General features: G+C 36.9%; 1 protein-coding gene across 1 annotated transcript in view; it reads right to left on the bottom strand.

Moving 5' to 3' along the window:
• Positions 1–10,743: 10,743 nt before the first annotated feature.
• st8sia1 (ST8 alpha-N-acetyl-neuraminide alpha-2,8-sialyltransferase 1) overlaps positions 10,744–26,721 on the bottom strand; it is a 30,289-nt gene continuing 14,311 nt past the window's right edge. Inside the window, exons 3-5 of the mRNA XM_059326067.1 lie at positions 25,268–25,377; positions 15,929–16,021; positions 10,744–13,861 (exon numbers count right to left, since the gene is read on the bottom strand). Of these exons, the coding sequence (XP_059182050.1) occupies positions 13,381–13,861; positions 15,929–16,021; positions 25,268–25,377 (684 nt within the window). The 3' untranslated portion in view covers positions 10,744–13,380. The remainder of the gene's footprint in view (positions 13,862–15,928; positions 16,022–25,267; positions 25,378–26,721) is intronic.

Below are 26,721 nucleotides of genomic sequence, written 5' to 3'. Positions count from 1 at the left end.
GTACCAAATATACATTCAGTTACAGCTGTACTTTGTGTTTAGTACAAGTTAGAAATGTTTGTAGGTCGTAAACTTTACATAAGAAGAAGACAAAGCCACGGTGGTGTGAATAATTGGTTAATGGACAACCTTTTTTAAGCCTCAAGTTTGCCATTTTGGTTGTCGACATCTTGTTTTTTGTAGAGCCAGAAAAGACCATATTTGGACAAGAGGGATGAGCTAAGTTATGGGATAGCTTGGTTGCAAAAAAGGACTCTCAACTCCTAACAGTGTTTTGGTACAACTGAACAAGACAACAGTTGACTTATTTTTGCAACCAGTGGAGTCACCCCCTGCTGGCCATTAGAGAGAATGCAGGTTCAAGGTACCTCCGTATTGGCTTCACTTTAGACCTAGATGTTGCTTGCGGCATTGTATAAAAATAAATGGTTTTAAATGCAGAAGAATTATTTCATATCATGATAAAGCATCCTCTCTAAAGCAGCTATTCTCGACCTTGGGGTCGGTTTTTGGTCATTTTGTTTCCTTTTTTTGGTCATTTTGTGTCTTTTTTTTAGTCATTTTGTGTCTTTTTTTGGTCATTTTGTTTCATTTTTTGGTCATTTTGTGTTTTTTTGGGGCATTTTGTGTCTTTTTTGGTCATTTTGTATCTTTTCTGGTCAATTTGTGTCTTTTTTGGTCATTTTGTGTCTTTTTTGGTCATTTTGTGTCTTTTTTGATCATTTTGTGGTCAATTTGTGTCTTTTTTGGTCATTTTGTTTCCTTCTTTTGGTCATTTTGTTTCTTTTTTGGGTGACCTGAACTGTGCGTGTGAGATTCTGTTCAGTGAGTGGGGGTCGCGGACAACATGCAAGTTAAATTGGGGGTCGCGACTCAAAAAGGTTGAGAACTACTGCTCTAAAGCATGCTGAAAACTGGACAGACTGCTGCTTTGTCTGTAAGACCAATGTTTTTTTTTGACAGCAGGTTCAAGAGGACACGCCGCAGTTGTTGTTTACTTAAGGAAAGGCTGAAATGTATTAAATTTAGTACTCTATTGGGATCAGCATCACTTTAAAGAGTATTGTCACAGGACTAATAATTTTTTAATGAGACCCAGCCCTATGGATGTTTATGAAGTTGCATCAGGGAACTATAAAGGAACTTAAATATGTTTTAGTCACAGTTCATGCAGACAAGAAAGAACAAAATCGAGGATTAAACTTTTAGCTGATTGGCCAAAAACTCAGGGAGCTGGACAGGACTAATTGAGTTGATACAGAGCAGGTGTGCAGATGGGAAAAGGAGGAAAAACACAACAAACAGAAAACAAAAAAACTCCTTATACTAAACATGAAACCATCAAGAAACAACCATGAAGAAATAAAACCCAGAAAACAAAATCATCTTGATAACTGGAGTGAAAAGAGATTCTTCACATTTATGTTCATCATCTGGAATTTAAATAACAATTAAACCACACTAAAGGCTAACGGTCTTAAATACACTAGCAAAGATTAAAAAAGCCTGAACTCTTATTGACTGTATACATAAGTGCCTCAGTTGACTTGCTTATAAAAGCCTAAATGGATCCTGCAGCTTATTAGGATGCCAGATGCATATATAGATGAGTGGGATCAGGCAGTTAGAGCACCAGTGATGCTATGGTTAGCAAATAAAAACAAGGCAGTAGCCAGACAGTCTTTCATTATAGACTTAAAGGAGGTGATCTGGCTGTCGAAAATAGTGTTTAGAGTCTGTTCACTGTCCAGTCACCACTAATAGTAGAGCATGACTCCTATAGACTGGAGACCTATTTTTGTTCCATCTGTGACAAGAATTAACAAAGAAAAATCAGAACTGAAATCAATGAGATTCACAAAGTTGTGATACAAACAGCTATTTTAGATTTCACTGTAATTGAACGTTAGCACCATATCGTTCTAGATCATTAAATGTAAGCATCACCCTGCACACAGAACCTATATATACACTACCGGTCAAAAGTTTTAAAACACCCCAATTTTTCAATTTTTTATTGAAATTCAAGCAGTTCAAGTCAAATGAACAGCTTGAAAGGGTACGAAGGTAAGTGGTGAACTGCCAGAGGTAAATAAAAAAAGGTAAGCTTAACCAAAACTGAAAGATAATGTACATTTCAGAATTATGCAAGTAGGCCTTTTTTCAGGGAACAAGAAACTATATGGAGTCTTGGGCTATTTTGTCCATTTTTGAATTCTTTTCATGTCTTTGTAAGTAATTTTGTGTCTTTTTTTTGTCATTTTGTGTCTTTTTTAGTCCTTTAGTTCAACATAAAATGTGATTTTGAATCATGCTCAATAAAGAATTTTAAATGTTGCAAATGTGCATTAATTTCAGAGTACACTGAGGCATTAAACTGCATAATTTTCAATTAAATTCTGTTCTAAAACTTTTGACCAGTAGTGTGTATATATATATATATATATATATATATATATGTTCAGGTTTATGTGATATGAATTAGTATAGTCTTGAGGTGAACTGTCCAACGTGTTGAGTAACTAAAACTGGTTTCATGCTGTGGAAAAGGCAAAAACACTCATCCATGTCCAGAGTTGCTATTATAAGCTTTAACAGTGCAGAGATGATGTGCGTGCGAGCGAGACAGACAGTTTCTTAATCCCACTCAAGTTTGAACATTTGCTACTTTCTATGGGTATGCTGCCTTAGTGCCAGAAATAGACATAAGACATAGACTTGGCAAGTGGAGATAATGTGAGGCATGAAGCTCAGACCGCTACACTTCTTGGCTTGCGTTTAAAAATAAGTGAGAAAAAACCATACAGAAAATTAGGCATAGCTGTTGTTGTCATGAAGCTCGTATTTTCACAATTTGCAAGGTCTCTAAATTCTTTAGAAGATTAAAGTTTTCATCTAGAGTTACTTTATAGTTTGAAATAAACAAACCATGTGTAGCAAATTAAAAAAAACATCCATAAAAGATAAGCATACTTCTGAAGTCTTGAACATGAAGTCTTGAACATGCAAAAATAAAATAAACAACGGGTCAGATGAACTAATTCAGTAATTGAGCTACTTCTACCTTTAACCATCTTGTCAAACTACATTTGAATTTGAAAAGTGGCCATCGTGACATCAACCATTGATTTGTGGACTGTCGTTTTGAACATGGATGTTGAATTAAGAGGACTGGAGGTGGAGGTGGGTCCCAGGTCATTCCTATGGAAGTTGCTTGGTGGCATATAAATTAAAAAAAGGTCAATTTCTGTGCATAAATATAGCTTTAATACAGATTGAATCAAATTCTGGGTAACACTTTACAATAACCAACTAAGCAGTGTTTATAGATGGTTTATAAACCAATTATTAACCATTTACAAAGTGCTATACATATTTAATCTTTAAAGGTTTTCAACCAATCTCTCTTGTTAGGTTTATGAATCATTTCAAAATCATTAACATACTTAATATGGTGTTAAAAATGTTAAAATGAGTGCAACTAAAACCATTAATAAACTATTAATTATAATGTAATTGTTTGTTAATGGAAAATTAACTATAATCTTACATTAATATACCATCTATTTGCCATTTATAAATTATTTAGTTAGTTAAACATTAATAAATTATGTATTTACCATTCTAAATGGCCTATATATGGTTTATAAATGATGATTAAACATTAATAAACTATCTCTTTAACATTTATAATTGATGGTTATTGTAAAGTGTTACCAAATTCTGAATGAGACAAATCTTTTCTCGAGGGTTGTGAGGTTCTAAAAAATGTATCAGCTGGTGTAAAGACCTCTCTTTCCTGATGTAAGTCTATAGAAAAAAAGTATTTTTCTGCCTAATGGCATCATGTACCGTAAACCAGAAGCTGTAATTCTGCTGTTTGGTCACTATGTCAAATTGGCTTTAAACTGGGCGCTCTTCCTGGGTGCTTAAACCAGGAACATGAACACATAAACATGCTTAAAATGAATTGTACTTTCTGGTGAAAAATGAAAAGCCACCTTACAGTGTCTTTTAGTACAACTGAATACTACACTAGACATTTTTTAAGCAACTAAAATGTTACAATTGAAGATGAAAACATGAAAAACACCCAAAAAAGGACTTCTTTTTGCAACCAGTTGAGTCGCCCCCTGCTGGCCAGTAGAGAGAATGCAGGTTTAAGAAACTTCCATATTGGCTACAGTTATGCTAGCAGCTCTGTGATGCTTTGTGCTAAGTGCCAACACCAACAAGCTTTAATATTAACTGTACGATGACACAAATTACAGCTGAGACTGATGGGGATGTAATTAGTTTTGTTGTTATTTGGACATAAAAAATTTAATTTGTCCTGATGATGGTGCAAGATGAAATATTAAAAGTTATTACAATTCATCTCAAGGGGAACATGATTGTCTATATCAAATATAATCAGATGGTTTTGAAAACATTGCAATACAAAGCAAAAATGACAACCACCTCATGATCCCAGAAGTCATTCACCAAAGTAATTTGGGTTCATCCTCTGAGGAACATGAAGCGATAAACAAAGTTTCATGACAATCCATCCAATATTTGTTGATATATTTCAGGCTGTACTAAAGTGGTGACAGACAACACGCTAACATCCTTTAAATCTGTTTATGCCATGTAATTTAGTTAGTCATTTTAACCCTTTATCAGGCAAAGAACTATATTTGGTAACTTCAGGTAATATTTCGAGAAAAATGTTGCAAATTTGCTAGATTAAAGTGGCAAATCTACAAGAAAAAAGTCACAGATTTAAGAGATTTCAAGTGGCAAATCTGTGCGAAACAAGTTGCAGATTTACGAGAAAAAAGTGGGAAAAAAGCTATTAGATTCACTACTTTAACCCTTAATAGGGCACTCATTGAAATACTTGCAAATTTCAACCCTAGAGAATATTGGATGATATTACATACTGCCAGAATGTGCAAAAAAAACATGAAAATAATATTTTGAGAAAAAAGTTTACGAGATTAAAGCGGCAAATCTACGAGAAAAAAAATGCGTAGATTTATGATATTTAAAGTGGTGAATCTGGGAGAAAAAAGTTGCTGTAAATCTCTTAAATCTGCGACTCTTTTTCTAGTAGATTTGCCACTTTAATCTAGTAAATTTGCAACTTTTTTCTTGTAATATTACCTGAAGTTACCAAATATAGTTCTTTGCCTGATAAAGGGTTAAATGAGTTATTATTCATTCTACTGTCAAACTGCATAGCCAGTTCAAGACTTGCACTTGTCTAATCCTGGGATAAATAAAAATATATTACTATTATATATATATAGATTTCCCTAAAGGTGGAACGGTCCCTTTATTTACATGGACTGACTGCATGCAGAAACCCACAAACATACACACACTCGTGTTCACTCACATCCATTTAATTCAAACCTCAATAATTAAATATCTATCATCCTTAATGTGCTCAATCCTCCTAGCTATCTCACTACACCAGATAGACAAATTGGGGCCTTGATCATGAAAACAGCTGTGTGAAGCCAAGCGGTCCGGCGGGGACCGTGGGCCTGGGAGACAGCTGTGCAGCTTCCGCTGACACAACTTTAAAAATTCATGGCCTAGAAAACAGGCCATGCAGACAGGGCTGTGGCAAGCAGAGGCTTTCACTGAGGCCATTCCCCGGGAGCAGAAATATTCATAACCACTAAACAAACTATGTGGGCGGAAAGATTCCTGTGCACCCACACAAAGGGAAAGCATAGGAATGGGATGAATAGCCAAGAAAAAAAGGCAGATTTCCTGTAAAAGAGGTTGAGCTTATATTCATGAGAACTTCATTCGATTTTCTTTTCAAGCTGCTATAAAACAAGACTTATCACCTGGAAATCTACAGAACCCTGTGTTTATATAATATCTGGCCCCAACATGTGAAAGGAAACCACACAGCTGCAAGCATTTTTAGTTTTCCTTCTTTTATTGGATACCAGTGTTTGCCTTGAATATGGATTTGCTTTTTTTCCTCTCCATTTGTTTTTTTTTTGTTGTTATTCATCCTTCACAGCTTAATCCAGGTGGCACATACAGTCGGTTTAGTCCATTTTCAAACTGCGGTTCTGGTTTATTTTAACATGCTCAGGCAGGGTTGTTCACATCAGATGGCATGAATGAGCAGAGGAGGTGACAGTCGGGTTGGCGCAAACAGCAATGCCTTCAAGAAGTTTGTTTTTTTATGTTTTTTTTATGTAACAAATTCAGTCAGTCAAGGCAAATAAAGCACATTTACATCTGTTGTTTCAAATAACCAAGCTTGTCAATACATCAAATATTTAAATATGTAAGAAAGTTGAGCCCTCTGGATTGGTACTGATCAAAATGAGTCAAACAGTCTTTACAGATCATTATTTGTATTTGTTTTAATCTAATTTATGGCGTCACCACAACTTAAATTGCTTCAATTATTAATATGAAGTGCAACTTAAAATATACTCAATCGTTAACTATTTTAACTCGATGTGTGTTCCCTTGAATTCTCGACAAAAACCTTCAGGCTCAATCCGAAAATGTCGTAAATCCTTCAGGAATTTAAGTATTGGTTAAAAGTTATAACATCAGCAAAAATGTCAAACTCTCACACAACTTATGCAATATTACTCAAGTTTAATTTATCTTATGCTTAGTACTTTCGAAACAAGTTTCCGCCATTATCAGAATATTTCTGCTTATACGTATATTACGTAGAGGCATGTGAGAACGTCTTTTTCAAGAATTCAAGTTAAAACACTAATTGATAAACAAAAGTTAATTTTAAGGGGGGAGTGAAGACAATATGCGTAGAATTGAAAAATTCGTGACTTTGGCGCCCCCTGTGGTAGATTCTAAAAAGACAACAATGTCCCCTTTCCCCTCCTATTATACCCAAATAAACAGAGATAAATGGGCTAAAAAGCTACAAAGACTGCACCAATATTCACCTGGGTTGTCTTATTTTTTGACAAAAACTTCAGAATAAATCAGAAAAACATCCTCCACATAGAGGCCTAGATATTTAGTAGATTAAAACAAATGGCAACATGTATCTGCATTTACTATTTCACCCATTTTATATCAACGTTGTCATTTGCATGTTCTCACACTCTGTAGGTGAAGACATGACAGAAAAACTTGGATTACATGTCTACATCTGAGACTCTGCTGTGTTAAACCTGCATTAAAGACATCAGCACAAACAACTTGTTGGTTTTTTCCACCCAAAAATAAATAAATTATGAGGTAAAAGAAGGCTACAGAACTAATTGTTTTGGCACAAACACAGTGGCAGGTTTCACTTTGATAATTACGCAAGAGATGAGTGTCTTGCCTCGGGACACTGCAGCTGATAATATGGTGCAACGGGGTTCAGACATGTGACCTTTCCATGACCAGACTCTAACCAATTGGTCACCCTGAAGCCACACAGACTGTAGCTGATAAATGTGTCCAAGAAAAGACACAATACTGTCTTTGTGTAAGTGCCATGCTCTATTTCGTTCTGTCTTGTTCCGCTTTTTTTTTTTCCACAGACCTAATCTTAACACTGACAGCTTTAAAGAAATAGTTGGACATTAAGAATTTCATATCTGTATGCTAAATGCGAGCTTATTCACAGTACCGGTAAGGTTGATTATTTCCAGTTTTGTACATTTACCATACAGACATTAAAGAGTGTTTATCAATCTTCTCATCCAAAGCTCCTTTCACACATGCACAGCAAACCTGAACTTATCTAGACATTACCCGGAAAAACTGTACGCGAGAACGCAAATGTCTGAATCCATTGGACCGGACATTAAACAGGACATTACCCTGCCAGCTACCAAGTACAAAGTCTATGAGGTCAGTGTGCGGAGAACTAAAACCAAGCAAGGGATGACGCTTCTTTCATGTGGCAGGTGCGAAACCGGAACAATACAAATATCCGAGGTTGAAGAACAACAAAGATGCCAAAAGTATTGTCCAACTTGAGAGACGAGTTCGGGAACTTCTATTGGCCTAAAGTCTAAACTTTTAATTTACGAAAAGACACTTTACAAGGTGGCAACATTAACGAAACACTCTGATTTGACTTTGTATTTCATGTCATTGCCTCCTCTACGTTCTACTTAGGCACCAACACTCGCCCAAACCCAATGGAGTAAGTACGAACGTGTCTAAAATGGAAAATCTCCTGTTGTTTGTTACACCTGTGTGGGGACTACCCGTTGTTCCGACAGCCAAATAGTCCGAAATATTTACTACCTTCCTGGACTAAAATCCCATTAGTCCAAATGCTGGTTATTCCGAAAACATAAACCCATTGGTACAAAGTTTCAAAAATACACACTTGAGTTGTTGATGCTTTGGTAGAGGTCTAGTTAGGTTACAGAAGCCACTTGGTTAGGCTTAACCCATTGAAGCCTGGAAAGCAGATACGTTGTTTTGTAGTATTTGTATAAGCTCTCAAATACTTTTTGAATTTCATTTCTATCTGCTACAGAGGCTGAAAAATCTATTATTTAGTAGAAGCGTTGGCATTGAATTTCCAGAAAACCTTCAGGTTTTAGGGGCTTATTTTAAAATCGCCCAGAGGTTTTATAGGCGTTTTAGGCGTCAATGGGTTAAGGAAAGATCGTGGTTTGGGTTATGATGATAATTTCATTTGTACATTGAAAAAAATGAATATATTAAGAGCAGAAAACTCTAGGGAGTGTGTACATTTGTTGAGGTGGCCCTTCGGAGCAATGGGTATTTATTTTGGGGATAACTTTCAACTGGACTTGGGAGTATTTCAGCCCAATGGGAAATGATTCAGACTATTGGGACGCTGGAAAAATGGCATAGCACCATGTGTGAAAGGGCGACTCTGGTCAACATCCAGACCTCTTTCTGTAGACGTTGTCCATATAGTTAGGCGGCTTAGGACCAGATTTGAGAAGAAAGGGGACACGCCGGAAAAAAGCACTAAAATTTTTCCACATACTCTCTATCACTATAGGTTTCAATTTTTGGTAGGAGCCACTTCATCAAGATTGCGGATCGGAGATGGCACCCATATAAAGTCTATGAGAACCAATATATCGTCCAAGCCACTTAGAAGGTCAATCTTGATGTCAAAATCTACATTTTCTGGGTCAAGGAATAATTTAAAGCTATTGAGAATATCACTAGATGACTCACTGTAAATAATGTGTTGATCAAGATCTGACATGAGATGAAAGCGTTCCTTGCTGCAGCACTTGAAGACCTTTCAGTCTGAGTGAAAATGATCATATCTATTTGATCAAATAGTCATCTAGTGATATTCTCAATAGCTTTAAATGATTTCTTGACCCAGAAAATGTATATTTTGACACCAAGATTGACCTTCCAAGTGGCTTGGAAGATATAGCATTTCTCATAGACTTTATATGGGTGCCATCTCCGAACCGCAATCTTGATGAAGTGGCTCCTACCAAAAATTGAAACCTATGGTGATAGAGAGTATGTGGAAAAAAATTGGTGCTTTTGTCCGGCGTGTCCCCTTTATCTGACTAATAACTCATATGAGAAAACAGCTCAACTCTCCAAGAAATCAAACAATTCCCCAAATGTTGCACTATTCATCTATATTTTCTGAAAATGTATACTGACAATATGTAATAAAACACAAGCATGTTTGTGTAGCCCTAGAGCACATCTTGGCATATTCAACCACTTGATATTAAACTTGTGATCGGAATGTATAAAAATAATCGACGATACACTGCCTCTGAACGGCGATGGCGTTTCCTCGACATGTTCTTCCACGCTACAACAATAAGGAAAACTGTTAAAAATGCATGACGTCACTTCAGTGTTCTAAATATCGACTCACGAGATGCACACAGTATGCGAATGTAAGTGGCGCAGGTTGCAGCAGGACGAGCACAGCGGCAAAGATTCAGATGTATTCTGTTTGGGAACAACTGCAGTTTATTTGGACTAGAAGTAGCTTTTTAAAAAATGTCCTTTTTAACGAAAACTTGGAGATCTAAAACTAATTGGCCATTACACTAACAGACCAATATTTACATGACAGATTCATCTCCCTTTTGATAAGAAATCTCAGCTTCTTTTATCGCTCAGATAGGATGGAATGAGGGCACAAATCGGAACGTAATGGAAATAGATAAAAAATCTTGTGTACCAAAAGCACATACACATTTAAAAATCATCATGCTTACTTAAAATTCACACTAAAGTCACATCTCAGTCATTCACAATACTGGGCAGGAGAGAACAAAAAATAAAAAGGTGCAAATAAGAAACATCACAATAAGTAAAACGAAATGTTCATCAAGTCTCCGAGAGCCACGTGTGCATTTGGACTTTGAACTTTTACTTCATTAACTTGGTCCAGCAGCATGCAGCTCTCTTTAGATTAATTTTACACAACATCAGGAGTCACCATCACATACTGATTGATCCGCAGAGCCAAGAAAAGCACATTTAAGAGCACGGTCAGCGTTAGAAATATCCCTCGTTTGAATGATCCTTTTTTGCCTTAAAACATCTCAATTAAAGGCACTGGACCTCATTCAGTTTAACAGACACGGAGCAAAAAAAAAAAAAAAAAAAGCACAAAACTATCAACATGTTCTGTACCTTGACTCCGAGGAGTCTTTTTCAAGGATTGCGGTACCCTCCATGCACTTTTCCATGCAGAGTCATCCTTTTGTTGCGGCATTGACAATATGGCACGGTCACATTTATCTCTTAAATTAACTTTTTTTTTTTAAAAAGAAAGACAATTTCAAATCAAGTTTTCCATCTGCAAGGCCTGCAAGTACAACAGAAATAATAATAAAAACAACAACTGTCGTGTCTGGCGTGTTGGCTAATACATGAGCGAATTGGGTAGCACTTTTTATGACACCCCATATCTATAACACATTATAAATATACTTATCAAGCGACTTTGAGTATTTTTTTAAAAGCGTTTTATTAATTAAATCAATCATAATAATCAATTATACTGTAATGTGTAAGAATCTGCTTATAGCACTGTATCAGTATAGTTCTAAGCAATCCTAAATATTCATTATACTTTTTAATAATAACACATTATAAAGCATTTAGTAATGACTTAAAAGTATCATCATAATTCATAATTGCTGGTCACTTAAAGAGTTTTTCTGCAAGGATCATAGTGTGTTATAATTCTCGTAGTAGTAATACATTTCACATTTTTCATTATACATTGTAGTCACTGCATTAGTGTTTAATGCATTATAGATATTGGTTTATGAAAACAATGCCAGTGGGTGACCAGCAATTTCAAAGTATTATGTTATCTACCTTTAAATCATGATACAATACTTTAATATGTTCTTACAAGTAATTATGAGTAATAACTTATCCTTCATAGACTAAATATGAGTCCTTATAACTTTTATATAGTGCTATAAATAGATTATAATTGAAATTATTATCACATTGAGTATTATATTGATTCTTTGGACAATGATAAGATATTTGCTGAATTGACAAAATTTGTGATGATATGATTTGTATTTGATTTGACTGCCTGCAAGCAATTAATTAATTATGAGTAATAACTTATCCTTCATAGACCTTTAAATATGAGTCCTTATAACTTTTATATAGTGCTATAAATAGATTATAATTGACATTGAGTATTATATTGATTATTTGGACAATGATAAGATATTTGCTGAATTGACAAAATTTGTGATGATATGATTTTTATTTTATTTGACTGCCTGCAAGCAATATCATTTGCCAATTTATCACAATCAGTAACTTTAGATCAAGTCATAAAAAGCAACCACAATATAATTGGACAACTTAATTATCTGAACTCTTGCAGACATTTAAATAAACAGAAATCTCATCTTTAGATGAATAATATCAAGTGGGAATTTCAAAATAAAGGTGCACCATATTACATCGTTATAGACATGGGCATCATTAAAAGTGTTACCGCAAGTTTTTTCCCTTGTGCACAAAAAAAAATGTCACAAAACAAATCACAATTATAAAAGAAGCACAGGACAGAGGCTCAGTTCTTCCTGTACTCTGATGTAAAATGATAATAAATCACAAGTAATCCTACACAGTGTCCAGCGTCTGAACAAAACAAAAAAAGCCATTTATTGCCACTTTGTGACAATGAGTCCTCAAGTCTTTTTCTGTCCCTACATCTCTTTATATCAGTGTCTCGCCATTTGAGAGCACAAGGACAGTGTGAGAGTGGGTATCAAAGAGACCACTGTTCCCCTGGCTCGGCACTTGGCAAGTATAGAACAGATACCAAGAGATGACTTGGTAACTGCGCCTCTAAGGAAATGGGGCTTTCTTTAGTTTGAAATCTAAATAAAGGAGTCTGGGAGTGAATCGTACCAAATAGTCAGTGATGATGTCCACTTTGAGGTGAGGTACCAATGTGTATGATCCTTTTTCTTTGCACCAAATGTCTTCCACTTTCTCCCTTCTCTTCATGGCCCCTGATGAACTTAAAAAGGAATTCACATTAATCCTGAAATTCACAATGGGCAAACAAAAACAATATGTGGACACCCATTTTTTTTCCCTTTTCAGTGAAGGGTTCAAATGCAACTCGGCTAAACATTCTGGGGGGATATAGTACTTAAGACTCCATTTCTAATGGCTCCTGCTTTGAACTAAAGCTCTATTTGGCACCACAGAATGCCAATCAAGCGCTCCGTTGAAGAAAAGCATAGAGAGAGAAAAAAATCCTTTCATACGCATACCAGCCAGCTTTCACTCTGTCTCCCCCCTGCCAGTCTTTTTTTTTTTCCTCTATTAAATTTCGCTCCTATTCAAGCTACGAGGTACCAGGATACCATTATCTCTCCCTTGTTCCTCGCATTCTGCCAGTCTTTCAGTGCGTTTTATTATTCCCCCTGGTCCTCCTCTCCTTCTGTCTCTGTTTGACAAAGGCCCAGAGGGGGGTTTGGTCTAGCTGCCCCATATGTCAGTCAGATACAGTAGTCAAAAAAAAAAAAAAAGGGAAAAACATCCCCCACCCATCCAACTCTACACATGTTCACCCTTATTAGTCCCAGCTGAGGCTTCCCACAAACATTCATGCACACACACACGCGATTTCAGACACAGAAGGAGCAGATATGGCAAGATTTGGGAATGTTTGTGTGTCCCTGATGCTGCTGGTCTGGGTGGAGGACATTCTCATGATAATTAGGGATTAGCTAAGGGGGAAGGGGGGCAGCAGGAGAGCGTATGGACACAGATGCAGTGCCGAGGTTCCTCAGAGGAAATGTGCGCACCTTTAATTTGTCAAGAAGACAACTTCCTGCTGCTTCACAACCCTTCATCTGTTTCCTGTAGCTTAACTGAACTTCAACTGACCACTGGCGCTTCACTCATCGGGAAGCTCTAGCTCCCTCCTTCCTGCGGGGGGCAGTGTCCCACTCTCATGCGCAGCGCGCCGCTTTTGTGCAGATGCCAAAGCTTGACGAACTCCTCGGGCATGGCGTGGAACCATTTATAGGGCAGGATGTTGTCGTAGTAGTGGTGGCTGACCGGCTTCTCGTCCAGGCCGACGGAAAACGGCCAGAAGCCGTAGGCCGTCACTTCCTCGCACAGCCCCAGGGCCAGGCTGACCAGGAAGAGCCCCGTGGAGAGGCGTTTGGCGTGCACGCCGCGGCCCTTCCAGAACTTCCCCACCGTGCGCAGGAATTCAGGGTTGGCAAAGAGCATGGTGAGGTTGGAGGAGGAGTCCGCCAGGGCGTAGTACGCCCGCAGCGACGGGTCGGTGCCAGGCTTCATGGAGAACGCCGGCATGTAGATGTAGCTGGAGCCGTAGACCTTCATACTGTCCACAAACGCTTTTCTCGACCACAGGAGGTTCTGGAATCTGAGAGACAAGAGGGATGAGGAGAAAGAGCGGGAGTTAAATCTAACTGTTGAGTCATCGTGTCCTGATGACTGACTCAACTTTATCCTGGTTTGAATCATCTGCCAGCTGGCTGACCCCTTTTCCTTTCTGCCGGTCTAGAAAGGAAATAAGTTTCCTGTGTTGTCAAATTGAGACACTACAGAAACACAATGGGTCATTCCGGTAGGAACCCTAAACCTCACAGGACATCTCTTCAAATCACCACAGTGATAAAACAGTCACTTTACCTTACATTTAGTTAAGAAACACATTTTTTATTGCCTCAAAATCTTAAATGAAGGCTCCTGTTGAAGGCGATATAAGGGTCTGTTCTCCTTTTTTATAATTTATGTATTTTTGAAATCAGGCTCTACCATGATGTCTAATAGTACAAACAATTTCATTATTTAATTTAGCCTAGACTTAAGAAATACAGGAGTTATTCTTTAACACATATAGACTTAACCTGCATTGTGGCCCAGAGTCAGCTGTACTGCAGTGGGAGATAACAACACAAGAACAACACGTGGCACTAAACGGATCTGCTGGCCTCGTGGCCTGCAGAGTGACACCAGAGACAGTTTAGAAGTGAGATGGTTCACTGATGAGTCACTTCTTCTATCTGTGTCACGTGGGTTTGTTACATCCATGACCCTTCAGGGCAGTAGTTCTCAACCTTTTTGAGTCGCGACCCCCAATTTAACATGCATGTTGTCCATGACCCCCGCTCACTGAACGCAATCTCACACGCACAGTTCAGATCACCCAAAAAAGAAACAAAATGACCAAAAAAAGGAAACAAAATGATCAAAAAAAGACACAAAATGACCAAAAAAAGGAAACAAAATGATCAAAAAAAGACACAAAATGACCAAAAAAAGGAAACAAAATGACCAAAAAAAGGAAACAAATTGACCACAAAATGATTAAAAAAAAGACACAAAATGACCTAAAGAGACACAAGATGACCAAAAAAAGACACAAAATGTCTATTGAACCCAATGTGAGAAGTGAAAGTGAGATTGTGACCAAGTCTTTTGTCCCAGAGTTACCCAAGTTGATTGGACAAAGAAATGGCATTTTTTCAGACAGGCAAATCAGAAGAAAATTGACTTTGTTAAAGACCTGTTCTTGTCTCAGCACCACAGTTAGTTTAGTTTAATCGAGCTAAGCTTAAAAATCTATTTTGGCGTCTAATCGGACTTCTGTCCTTGTCCCAGTTTACATGCAACTAAGAAAAATCGAATAACTGACGGGAACGCATCCTCCTCCTCAACACTGGGTGGCGATATGCATCATTTCAGCGGGTTAATATGGCGCCCTTTCTGTTGACACCTTGTGCCGTCGCTACTGACCGGCTAATGTGACCGGCTAATGCGTTGGAGAACTCCGACATTTGTCGGACTAACACGTTTACATGCACTTCAGTTGTCCAGTTATAATCAGATAAAGGCAATAATTCGTTTTTTTCAAGTATCATGTTAACGCACTGAGTGTCGGCTCAGACAGCGTTAGCCAAACTGATAAAACCAATAAACATCCTAGCAGGTCTGGGTCATCACGTGCAAAACGACCGGTTCTTTGGCCGCCGAAACACAAAAGAAATGGTTCGAGATAAGGCAGATATATTATCATAGTCTTCTTTGGAGATATATATATATATATATATCTCCAAAGAAGACCGTGATAAGTACAATTACTGCACTCTGCTTTGGTTTTGAGTTGGATTTTGTAGTTACTGCAATTTTTATGTCATTATTTCTATGAAATAAAGCAAAATTTAAATCTAAAGCTTAAAACAGAAATCAAGGAGTTTATTTTTTTGTTATAACTCAATTTCAACCAAAAATGTAGTTACTGCAGTCAGGCTTTGTAGGGCAGAACTTATTGTGACCCTGATCCATATTAAACTTGTATCTTGCCACATCCCTATATGCAAACAAATGAAACTTACTCTGTACATTTATGCCCTCCGCTCTGCCAGTTATCAACATCTTTACACAAGTAATGCATGTTTAATGTGAGAACAGAATTCATTGTGAGTACCTTTTCTCTATGATGCTGGGGTTGGCTGTAACCAGGTGAGTTTTGGTTCCCACATCCTCCACATATTCCTTTGAAAGCGGTGGAAGGTTGCACCTAAATGAACAAAACAAACACGCTACAATTAACATTTCTCACGCACTCTCACGTACACAATGTCCTGAAAGTGTTGCCAAGGAAAATGATTCATACAATGTTTTTCAAGCACTTACAATACAAACAATTAAAGGATCTGCCGGAGTCCTAAACCCCTCATCTGATCTGATTATAAGAGCGGGAAGAGACGCAATGTGCCCTGCCCACATATTTTTGTGTGTGTGTGTGTGTGTGTGTGTGTGTGTGTGTAGGAAACAACATGTCAAACATCTTTAACTACTTGAAAAGAGGCCAATGATTACACTGAAGGCAAGAAGAGACATTAAAAGTGAAATGACAGGGTTACGAGCTGCTGTATTTTAAATCTAATCAACTAGAGAACACCCTGTATTTAATTAACAAATAGTTATATTAACCCTCTAAATAAAATAACCCACTGACAGGTCCGAATGGCTTCTTTTCTTAAAAAAACAAACAATAAAAAAACACTTTCAATCTCTGTTTATCATATAGCCAGAAACTGCTATTTAATTCCGGATTTTCACATCTCAGTCCTTGAATGAATCCTGTGTGACAAACACTTCCACTAAGGAAAACTAATCTTAAAACAGTAACAATTCATTAAAATCACTTTATTCCACATTTCATTCCTGTTTAACTGCTAATGTTTACTCTAACCACATCCTGTACAGTAACATTTAATCAGGCTCGTACGGGAAGCCATGAATGACTCAACTTAGATCAACAATCACATGACAAATTCAGTAAAAACTGAAGTGAGAGCTGTTTACACAGGAAACAGAGCAGAGAACAAAGCAGGCTGTCAAAGTAAACAATCCAATATGTAGTGTTGTCAACCCTCGACCACTTGTACACGCTTGGAAAAATTATGCAGGTTTCATTATTTCATTTTCATCCATTTTTTGTGAAATTATCAAAGAAATTTGCGTTGTGTTTTCTTCTGTTTATGATTATAACTGTGATATACAGCAGAACATTTTTTTGGGGAGTTCTCTCTACTTCTAGTTGTGATTGTGCTGTTTCCATAGAGAAGCAAGACTAGTATACAGTCATGGAAAAAATTATCAGACCATTGATTACCTTGTTGTGATTGGTGATTTAGTTTTTTTTAATGTAATTTCTTCTTGTTGTTTTATTTTGTTGTTGTCAGTAAATTGTATTTGATATGTTTTATTTCTGTTGTACAGCACCTTGTAACTTGCTTTTGAAAGGTGCTATATAAATAAAGTTATTATTATTATTATTATTATTATTATTATTGTATCAGGCATTAAAGTATATGGTATATAATCTCAACAGTTGCCAAATACAAAAATGTTTACTCTCGACTCTTGAGTATGAGCAAATATTAAAAAATAACCATTTAGGGGTTTCAGGGGCATATTTTAATGACATTTTGTAAAGAAGAATAAAGGTTCTTGTATGTTTTATTTAAGGTATCTTATTTTGACAGTCTTCTTGTAAGTTCTGTGGTGGATTCTGTTAACACACCGTGCTCTTATTTTGAAAGCTGCATGTGTTTAGCGACAGAGAGTAAGTAGCTTTTTGTGATTAAAACAACTTTAATTGTTAGAGTCGCTAAATTAAGTTGTTTAGTTTTTATGCACCAAATCTCTGCAACAAACTCCCAGAGAACTTGAGGTCTGCTGCAACTCTCAGCTCTTTTAAATCAAGTCTGAAGACTTTTCTGTTTCCATTTTAACCTGTAATTTTTATTCATTCGCTTTTAAATGTTTTATTCATTCACTTTTTTTTTCTTTTAAATGTCTTCTAATGTGTTTTATGTATTTTAATCTTGCCCCTGTAAAGCACTTTGAATGGCCCTGTGTCCGAATTGTGCTTTATAAATAAACTTGCCTTGCCTGGCCTTGCCTAAATGATGTCATCACCTAATTTGCATAATTTACCATATGCATGTTCTTATAATGGACACTGTAGGAGAGAGGAATAATGTTGTGGGAAAGACAAAAAGTGAGTAAAAACACCCTAAATATGTTTAGAGCTGCAAGTGCACTGTCTTATTTCACAATTTCAACACTTCTCCTTTATCTGGCCTTTGGACTGGCAAAAGTGACACAAAAGAGTGTAAACCAGCCAAGGGCGACTTCCTGCATGCGCTATTTGCAGACCTGACGCTAAGGGGTTAACATCCCCTCCCGGCTCTGTGACTGCAGCTAGGAGAGACTCCTGCAGGAGGACTGTGCCGTTTAGACTCGTTCTCTTCTTAGCCAGCCGCCGTCAAGATTCGGCTCGTTAAGAAGAGTTATAGAAAGAGTCTCCAAAAGTCTCAAGTAACACCAGAAAAAGTTGCTAGATTTATTGCTAGTCACTTTTTTGAAAAAAAGTCGCTAGGTGGCTAAGTCCATAGAGAAGCAAGACTAGTATACAGTCATGGAAAAAATTATCAGACCATTGATTACCTTGTTGTGATTGGTGATTTAGTTTTTTTTAATGTAATTTCTTCTTGTTGTTTTATTTTGTTGTTGTCAGTAAATTGTATTTGATATGTTTTATTTCTGTTGTACAGCACCTTGTAACTTGCTTTTGAAAGGTGCTATATAAATAAAGTTATTATTATTATTATTATTATTATTATTATTATTATTATTGTATCAGGCATTAAAGTATATGGTATATAATCTCAACAGTTGCCAAATACAAAAATGTTTACTCTCGACTCTTGAGTATGAGCAAATATTAAAAAATAACCATTTAGGGGTTTCGGGGGCATATTTTAATGACATTTTGTAAAGAAGAATAAAGGTTCTTGTATGTTTTATTTAAGGTATCTTATTTTGACAGTCTTCTTGTAAGTTCTGTGGTGGATTCTGTTAACACACCATGCTCTTATTTTGAAAGCTGCATGTGTTTAGCGACAGAGAGTAAGTAGCTTTTTGTGATTAAAACAACTTTAATTGTTAGCTAATGTTAACCTTACACCACTACATCAAGAAGTAGGAATGTTGCTAATATCATGATATGCATTTTTTTTAACCATAAAAAAAATATACCAATATTATCGAGATATATGAGACATTTATGTACCTTTCCTCTCCATCACCAACAAACAAACTCAGCTCATCCCATGTAATAATGCTAATTTCAAGAGGACAATGACATTACAGCACTAAATTTAGATGAAATAATGTGTTTAGTGGAGTAAATGACCATAATTGTGGAATAATTACGCCCTGCAAGCCTCATGTCTGGTTTATCACATCAGAGCTGTTAACGATCAGCAGATGGAGGAAATGAAGGACAGCTGAAAAGGATTCTTTGTTGTGTTTTTTTGAATGCTGGGGAATACTACAGCAAGGACACAGAGGTGTTTCCTCCCACACCGTTTATCAGACATGCTTTGCTTAGAAACTTTGATAAGCTCACACTTTGGTTCAGGTTCAGCTGTCTGTTAAATGTGAGCGCCTGAACCACTATGAATGTTGCACAATTAATTGATATTTTTATTTAATTTAATTTTAATTAACCCTTTATCAGGCAAAGCACTATATTTGGTAACTTCAGGTAATATTTAGCAAAAAAAGTTGCAAATTTACTAGATTAAAGTGGCAAATCTACAAGAAAAAAAGTGTCAGATTTAAGAGATTTAAAGTGGCAAATCTGCACGAATAAAGTCGCGGATTTACGAGAAAAAAGTGGGAAAAAAACAGCTTTTTTCTCACAGATTCACCACTTTAAATCTCATAAATCTGCACATTTTTTTCTCGTAGATTTGCCACTTTTTAGTGTGTTATAACCTCCAATATTCTCTAGGGTTGAAATTTGCAAGTATTTCAGTGTCCTATTAAGGGTTAAAGTGGTGAATCTGGGAGAAAAAAGTTGCTTTTTTCCCACTTTTTTCTCGTAAATCTGCAACTTTTTTCTTGTAGATTTGCCACTTTAATCTAGTAAATTTGCAACTTTTTTCTCAAAATATTACCTGAAGTTACCAAATATAGTTCTTTGCCTGATAAAGGGTTAATAACAGGATGTTGAATGCTTGTTAAGGCGAAGACATATAGATAGATAGATAGATAGATAGATAGATAGATAGATAGATAGATAGATAGATAGATAGATAGATAGATAGATAGATAGATAGATAGATAGATAGATAGATAGATAGATAGATAGATAGATAGATAGATAGATAGATAGATAGATAGATTAAAATTAAACTCAACCTATAAATAATTAACCTATGATAAATATAAATTTAAATATTAAACACATTTGAAATTGAAAGTTTCACTGGGGATTAAACATTGCAAAAATTAAATAATGTGCAGATAAATTAAACTTTTTCAAAGAGGACCAGGAAATGCAAAATAAAATGGTTTGCTTTAGATATTTTCATTCATCATTGGTGTTAGCCTAAAGCAGCCTCTACATTTTTATCGACTTCAAGTCTAGTTTTGTCTCATTTTCAAATCTCCTGAGATATTTCTTCAGTGTCCGGCTTCTTATTTGCACTTGGGTCCTCGCTGCATTCTGACAAAAATCATATTGATAAATGCTCATTAAGACCTATTAGTAATGTTGGTAGGGTAACTAAGACGAAGTAGACTGTTTTATCCTCAATTTAAGGCTCAGAATAAGGTTTGTGGCTCCATTCTGACATTATTTCTTTTTTTTGGGCAACAATGGCTCTTGGCTAATGTGTCAAAATAGCATTCTGAATTAAGTATTGCGATCCCAAAAAATTATATTCTACAGATTTAAGAAAAAAAATCATTTTTTAGTAAAGATCCTCACAAAAAATCCCATTTATTCCCATTATTTTAACATTTTTTTCAATGAAAATGTGAATAATAATGGAAAAATGACAATTCCCTCAAATATTGTGTCAAATTATCAGTCAAAATAATTGAAATTATTTCCAAATGCAGCTCTATTGCAGCTCCTTCAAGCTGATTAATGGCTTAAAGGGGCCTCAAACTGCTGTGTCACAGTTTGGCAGAAATCAGTATACATGATAGCAAGAACTTTATCTCCACCAGGCAAAGATTAATGTTTACGTCAACTCCCTGGTATCTAATTCAAGCAGTCCGTTTTAGACCCAACTATTTAACCACAATATAAATGTGTGTGTGGCCAGATGGGTTGGGACCAAGGTTATTATAGTTAACGAAAACTAACGAAATAACAAAAACTAGAATTGAAAAAACATTTTCGTTAACTGAAATAAAAATAAAAACGAGAGTTTTTAAAAAAACGATAACTAACTGAAACTGTATTTTGTGGTTACAAAACTAACTAAAACTAACTGAAATTATAGTGAAAATGTCCTTAGTTTTCGTCTTTGTCAACTTTTTTCATACGTAATTCTTTTGGTTGATATTAAATCTATTTAATCCATCTGGTTTTATGACTTAATAAACTTATTGGGGCTGAGATGGATCAGACAAAGGAAACAAAGGAAACATTTATTGTGACCTTATTGAATCTGGCACCCAACAAATACCCCATTACAAAAAAACTAAAACTAACACTAAAACTAATAAAAACTAAACTAAAACTAAGCATTTTCCCAAAAATAAAAACTAATTAAAACTAATGAACTCACTCTGAAAACTAACTAAAACTAACTGAATTTGAAAACAAAAATTGACAACGAAATTAAAACTAAAACTAATGAAAAATCCAAAACTATTATAACCTTGGTTGGGACTCGCTGCATTTATTGAAAACATATTTTTCTTTAATCCGTAGAGCTATCTGTACATGCTAAACACATTTAAGGAGCCAGCTTTGTCACAGGAGGAGACACTCATCATACTTTGTCCTAAAGAGGTGCTTAGATGTTTGCACACAGTGGGGGAGAATATGTTATTACATTACAGTAACATTATTACATCAGTGGGTAGTAATGGAGTGGAGGCCTGGTACCGATCGTCTTCCATAGCACCAGCTCCTCTGATGTACTGGTAATCTGGTAACGGTGCTGTAATGATGATGGAGAGTGTGATGCGTCTCGGAGGGCAGACGGGGTCTCTTTTTCAGTTGAACTCACATTTGAGGACATATTTTAAGTCTTTTTTTAAGTTTCAGTGTCTGAAAAAACACCTCGGCGCCAAAATAGCAAGGGCTTATTTGCACATCGGACCTATAAAACTCTATAGGAAAATTTTCACCTATAAAATGTAGTTGCATCCTTTTCGAAGATTGTTGCAAACAGTGTTGCCAACTCCAAAGTAAGGAAAGTAGCTAAAAGTCGCTAAATTAAGTTGTTTAGTTTTTATGCACCAAATCTCTGGAACAAACTCCCAGAGAACTTGAGGTCTGCTGCAACTCTCAGCTCTTTTAAATCAAGTCTGAAGACTTTTCTGTTTCCATTTTAACCATCAGTCATTTTTATTCATTCGCTTTTAAATGTTTTATTCATTCACTTTTTTTTAATTTTATTCGCTGTTAAATGTCTTCTAATGTGTTTTATGTATTTTAATCTTGCCCCTGTAAAGCACTTTGAATGGCCCTGTGTCCGAATTGTGCTATATAAATAAACTTGCCTTGCCTTGCCTTGCCTAAATGATGTCATCACCTAATTTGCATAATTTACCATATGCATGTTCTTATAATGGACACTGTAGGAGAGAGGAATACCGTTGTGGGAAAGACAAAAAGTGAGTCAAAACACCCTAAATATGTTTAGAACTGTAAGTGCACTGTCTTCTTTCACAATTTCAACACTTCTCCTTTATCTGGCCTTTGGACTGGCAAAAGTGACACAAAAGAGACACTGACTGTAAACCAGCCAAGGGCGACTTCCCGCATGAGCTATTTGCAGACTGGACGCTAAGGGGTTAGCATCCCCTCCCGGCTCTGTGACTGCAGCTGGGAGAGACTCCTGCAGGAGGACTGTGCCGTTTAGACTCGTTCTCTTCTTAGCGAGTCGCCGTCAGCCCCCGCGGCTCGTTAAGAAGAGTAAGAAAGAGTCTCCAAAAGTCTCAAGTAACACCAGAAAAAGTTGCTAGATTTGTCGCTAGTCACTTTTTTGAAAAATAGTCGCTAGTTGGCTAAGTGGGCAACACTGGTTACAAAATGCCACTAAATTGTCAGTCTGAAGCCCTGTATTTTGATTCACTAGCAGCTGTGTATATTTTTGAATGACAAATTTTTGTTTTCGAAGTACAAGGGTTATGCACAAGTAACCCATCTGCCAGATATGGTTGCTATTTAACATGCATTATGAGGGTATTTCAACAAGATTAACTATCTGGTTTTCAGACAATCACATATAATTCAGAAATGTTGTTTTTTGTGGCATCTTCATCTTCCAGCCTTCTGCGACTCAATATTATTCTGTTAAATTCATAGCAGAACTGCACAAAGTAACGCTCTTCTGTCCTTGTACAAAAGCGACTGCTAACAGCTCTGGAAATGCATAATTAGGGCGTATTAAAACTTATAAAAATGCACAGTGTCTACACAGCTTACGAAGGCAATAAAGTGATATAAAAGAGCATGCAGTAGCAGCTTGCAAGCTGTTGAATGCAAATGAAGCTTGCTGGAATTTTGTTTACCATAACGTGAAACTGTATTTTTGCTGTTTTTAGACATGTATTCATCAGATGCTTCCTGACTGTTCTTAGGTAGTGTTTTCAAATTCAAATTCTGTTTGCACGACTGCAAATTTTGTGTTGAAATGGCTGTTTTTTCCATTTGCATCTCTTTCCTGGTGCTCCCAAAGAGCCTGTTTGAGTTGCAATTCAAACATCATGGCATTTTTCCTCCCCCTTTACGTTCACGGTCTAAATTTAACAGCACATTAGCTCTCCCTTCAACCCGTTCTGCTCCAACACTCTGCAGCAGTCGTCACGTTCCCATTGAGGATTAGAGGTGGTTTCTCCTTCAATCACAACCAATACAAATGCATCTCTTTGATTCACTCGTTTCAAATGGAAAAACACCTTTATGTCCTTTTCAAAATATGTAAATGATTCCCGTGGTGCGATTCCACCAAAGCCTCCCATCTCCTCACATTTTGTTTTTATCCAGCTCTCCTTTTATTTTGCCCCGCCAGATGGTTTTATTCTGCTTTATGCCTTCCTGCTCATCTCCTCTTAGTCTGTTCCTGTTTCGCTTACTCACGCCTAACCTCTTTTCTCTCTCCTGCCCTCTCCGTGGCCCATTTTTCTGTCTGTCTCTCTTGGCTACGGCTGACACCAGCTCTCATTATCACTGCTGGCTGATGGTGTTTGGCGTCTCTCTCGGGCTCGGCCGATTTACATTTGGAGGAGCAGTGAAGCTACCAGTGGCTGCGCGGATACGCTTCAAGACTCTAGCTCTGGCGTACTCTGCTGCTAACGGTTCATGTCCTACTTACATCCAGGACCTTGTCAAACTCTACACCCCTGCCCGTCCTCTACGCTCTGCATCAGCCAAACAGCTGGCGACTCCCACCTTGCGTGGGTCAACTCGTCTCAAAACCACTTCCAGACTTTTCTCTGTCTTGGCTCCCAAATGGTGGAACGAGCTCCCCACCGACATCAGGACCTCAGACAACCTGTATATCTTCCGCCGCAGGCTGAAGACCTATGTCTTCCAACAATACCTCGGTTAAGTCATGGTCACCTAACAGATATATATATTTAAAAAAAAAAAAACTCTTTTTCTTTTCTCTTCTTTTCTTCTTTAACATAGCAATGACAGTTGGCTCTTAAAGTTATGTACTTACTTGATTCCTGTGGTCTACGTCTAGTACCATCAGGTTGAATGCACTTATTGTAAGTCGCTTTGGACAAAAGCGTCATCTAAATGACATGTAATGTAATGTAATGTCCTACAAAGTTGTCTCCGGTACTGCTCCTACCTACCTGAACGCCCTGATTCAGACATATGCTACCTCACGACCGCTGCGCTCTTCCAATGAACGGCGCCTGGCTCTGCCCCCCGTTGGTCCAAGGCAATCCAGACTCTTTGCACTTCTTGTTCCCCGCTGGTGGAACACACTACCAGTTCCTACCAGAGCAGGGGCGTCCCTCTCTACCTTTAAAAAACTCCTGAAGACCTTCAGAGAGCATCTTCTCTCCTAGACCACATGATAAGTCTACTCCTCAAAGAATTGTCACTAGCACTAATAGCTCTTATTGCACTATACCTTGATTGTTTGCTTTTACTCTTCCTGTAAGTCGCTTTGGATAAAAGCGTCTGCTAAATGACTAAATGTAAATGTAATGTAATGTAATGAAGCGGTCATATACGACGACGAGCGCCTTGCATTCTCACCGCATGACGAAGTCGGCCTGGTCGATGTCCCGTCCACATTTGCTGTGGTGGAGGATGCCGCCGTTTCCAACCACCGCACACTTCTTCAGGGGCAGATGCAGAGGGTTGTCCTGGGCAGAAGGAGAGAGACATGCAGTTCTGTTAGCGCCGACATAAAAGCCACCTACACACAAACAAATATTCATTTTCTCTAGAGCCCAAAATTAAGGCAGGTGCATGAGTCACCCTGTGTTCAGCACAGCACAGCACAGGACCTTGGCCTACTGCTAATTTCCCCTTCACTGTCTGGTGTGCTGACAGACGAACCAGCGTGGAGATATGGAGCGAGGAAGTGGACAAAAGCAAGTGGAGGTCATGCAGCTTATAGATCAGCTTGTTTCCTGCTTCAAGAGCAGAGGCTATGTCATGAAACATGGTGCAATTAGTTATTAAAAAGCAGACAAATGAGCAAAGAAAAAAGCCTTTGGAACAATTTACCTTTGCACATCAGGCAGGCCTCCTCACTGTCCGCTTTTAAAAGGAATCTTAAAACCCATTTTTATTCACTGGCTTTTAACTCAACATGAGCCTTTGCTCTGTTTTATTTTTTGGGTAACACTTTACAATAACCATCATTTATAGATGGTAAATAGACCATTTATAAATGGTAAACAGATAGTTTATTAATGTTTAATCATCATTTATAAACCGTATATAGGCCATTTAGAATGGTGAATAGAAAATGTAATACTGTTGAACTATAATTTATAAATGCCAAATAGATGACTTTATTAATAGCTTTACACTCATTATAACATTTTTAACACCATATTGTGTATGTAAATGATTCCAAAATGATTCTTATGCCTTTAAGAAATTGCTTGAAAACATTTAAAGATTAAATATGCATTGGATTTTGTAAATGGTTAATAATAATTGGTTTATAAACCATCTATAAACATCACTTAGATGGTTATTGTAAAGTGTTACCATTTTTTGTTTTTATTTGTTCTTTGTGGTTTTTTAAAATTAAGATTCATTTTAAAATTAAGATTCATTTTAAAGTTGAGATTAATTTTAAAACCCACTTTTATTTACTGTTTTTTGTTTTACCCAGCATGAGACTCGCTTTGTTTTAGTTGTTTTTGCTTGTTCTTTGTTTTTATTGTTTTTATTGTTGGTCTGTCCTGTCATGTACAGCACTTTGTATCAGGTAACGCTGTCTTAAAGGGCTCTAAAAATAAAGTTGATTTGATTTGATTTGAAAAGGATACACGTACTGCCAATCAAAAACCCCTTTCCACATAAACACAAAACACTCAACAAAACAACTATTACTCATAGAAAATAAATGTCTAAGATGAGAATAAACATGCCATCTTAAAATTGTTATGTCTCCTCCTGCCCTTTGACGTAACATAATAAAATCTGTAATTCAATCTGTACCCTTGTCTATGTCCTTGTTTGTGCTTCAT

Source organism: Centropristis striata, chromosome 22 (genome assembly GCF_030273125.1).
Source record: "Centropristis striata isolate RG_2023a ecotype Rhode Island chromosome 22, C.striata_1.0, whole genome shotgun sequence".
Classification (NCBI taxonomy): Eukaryota; Metazoa; Chordata; class Actinopteri; order Perciformes; family Serranidae; genus Centropristis; species Centropristis striata.
Note: the sequence above shows the minus strand (reverse complement) of the source record. Positions and strands in the feature narration are given on the sequence as shown.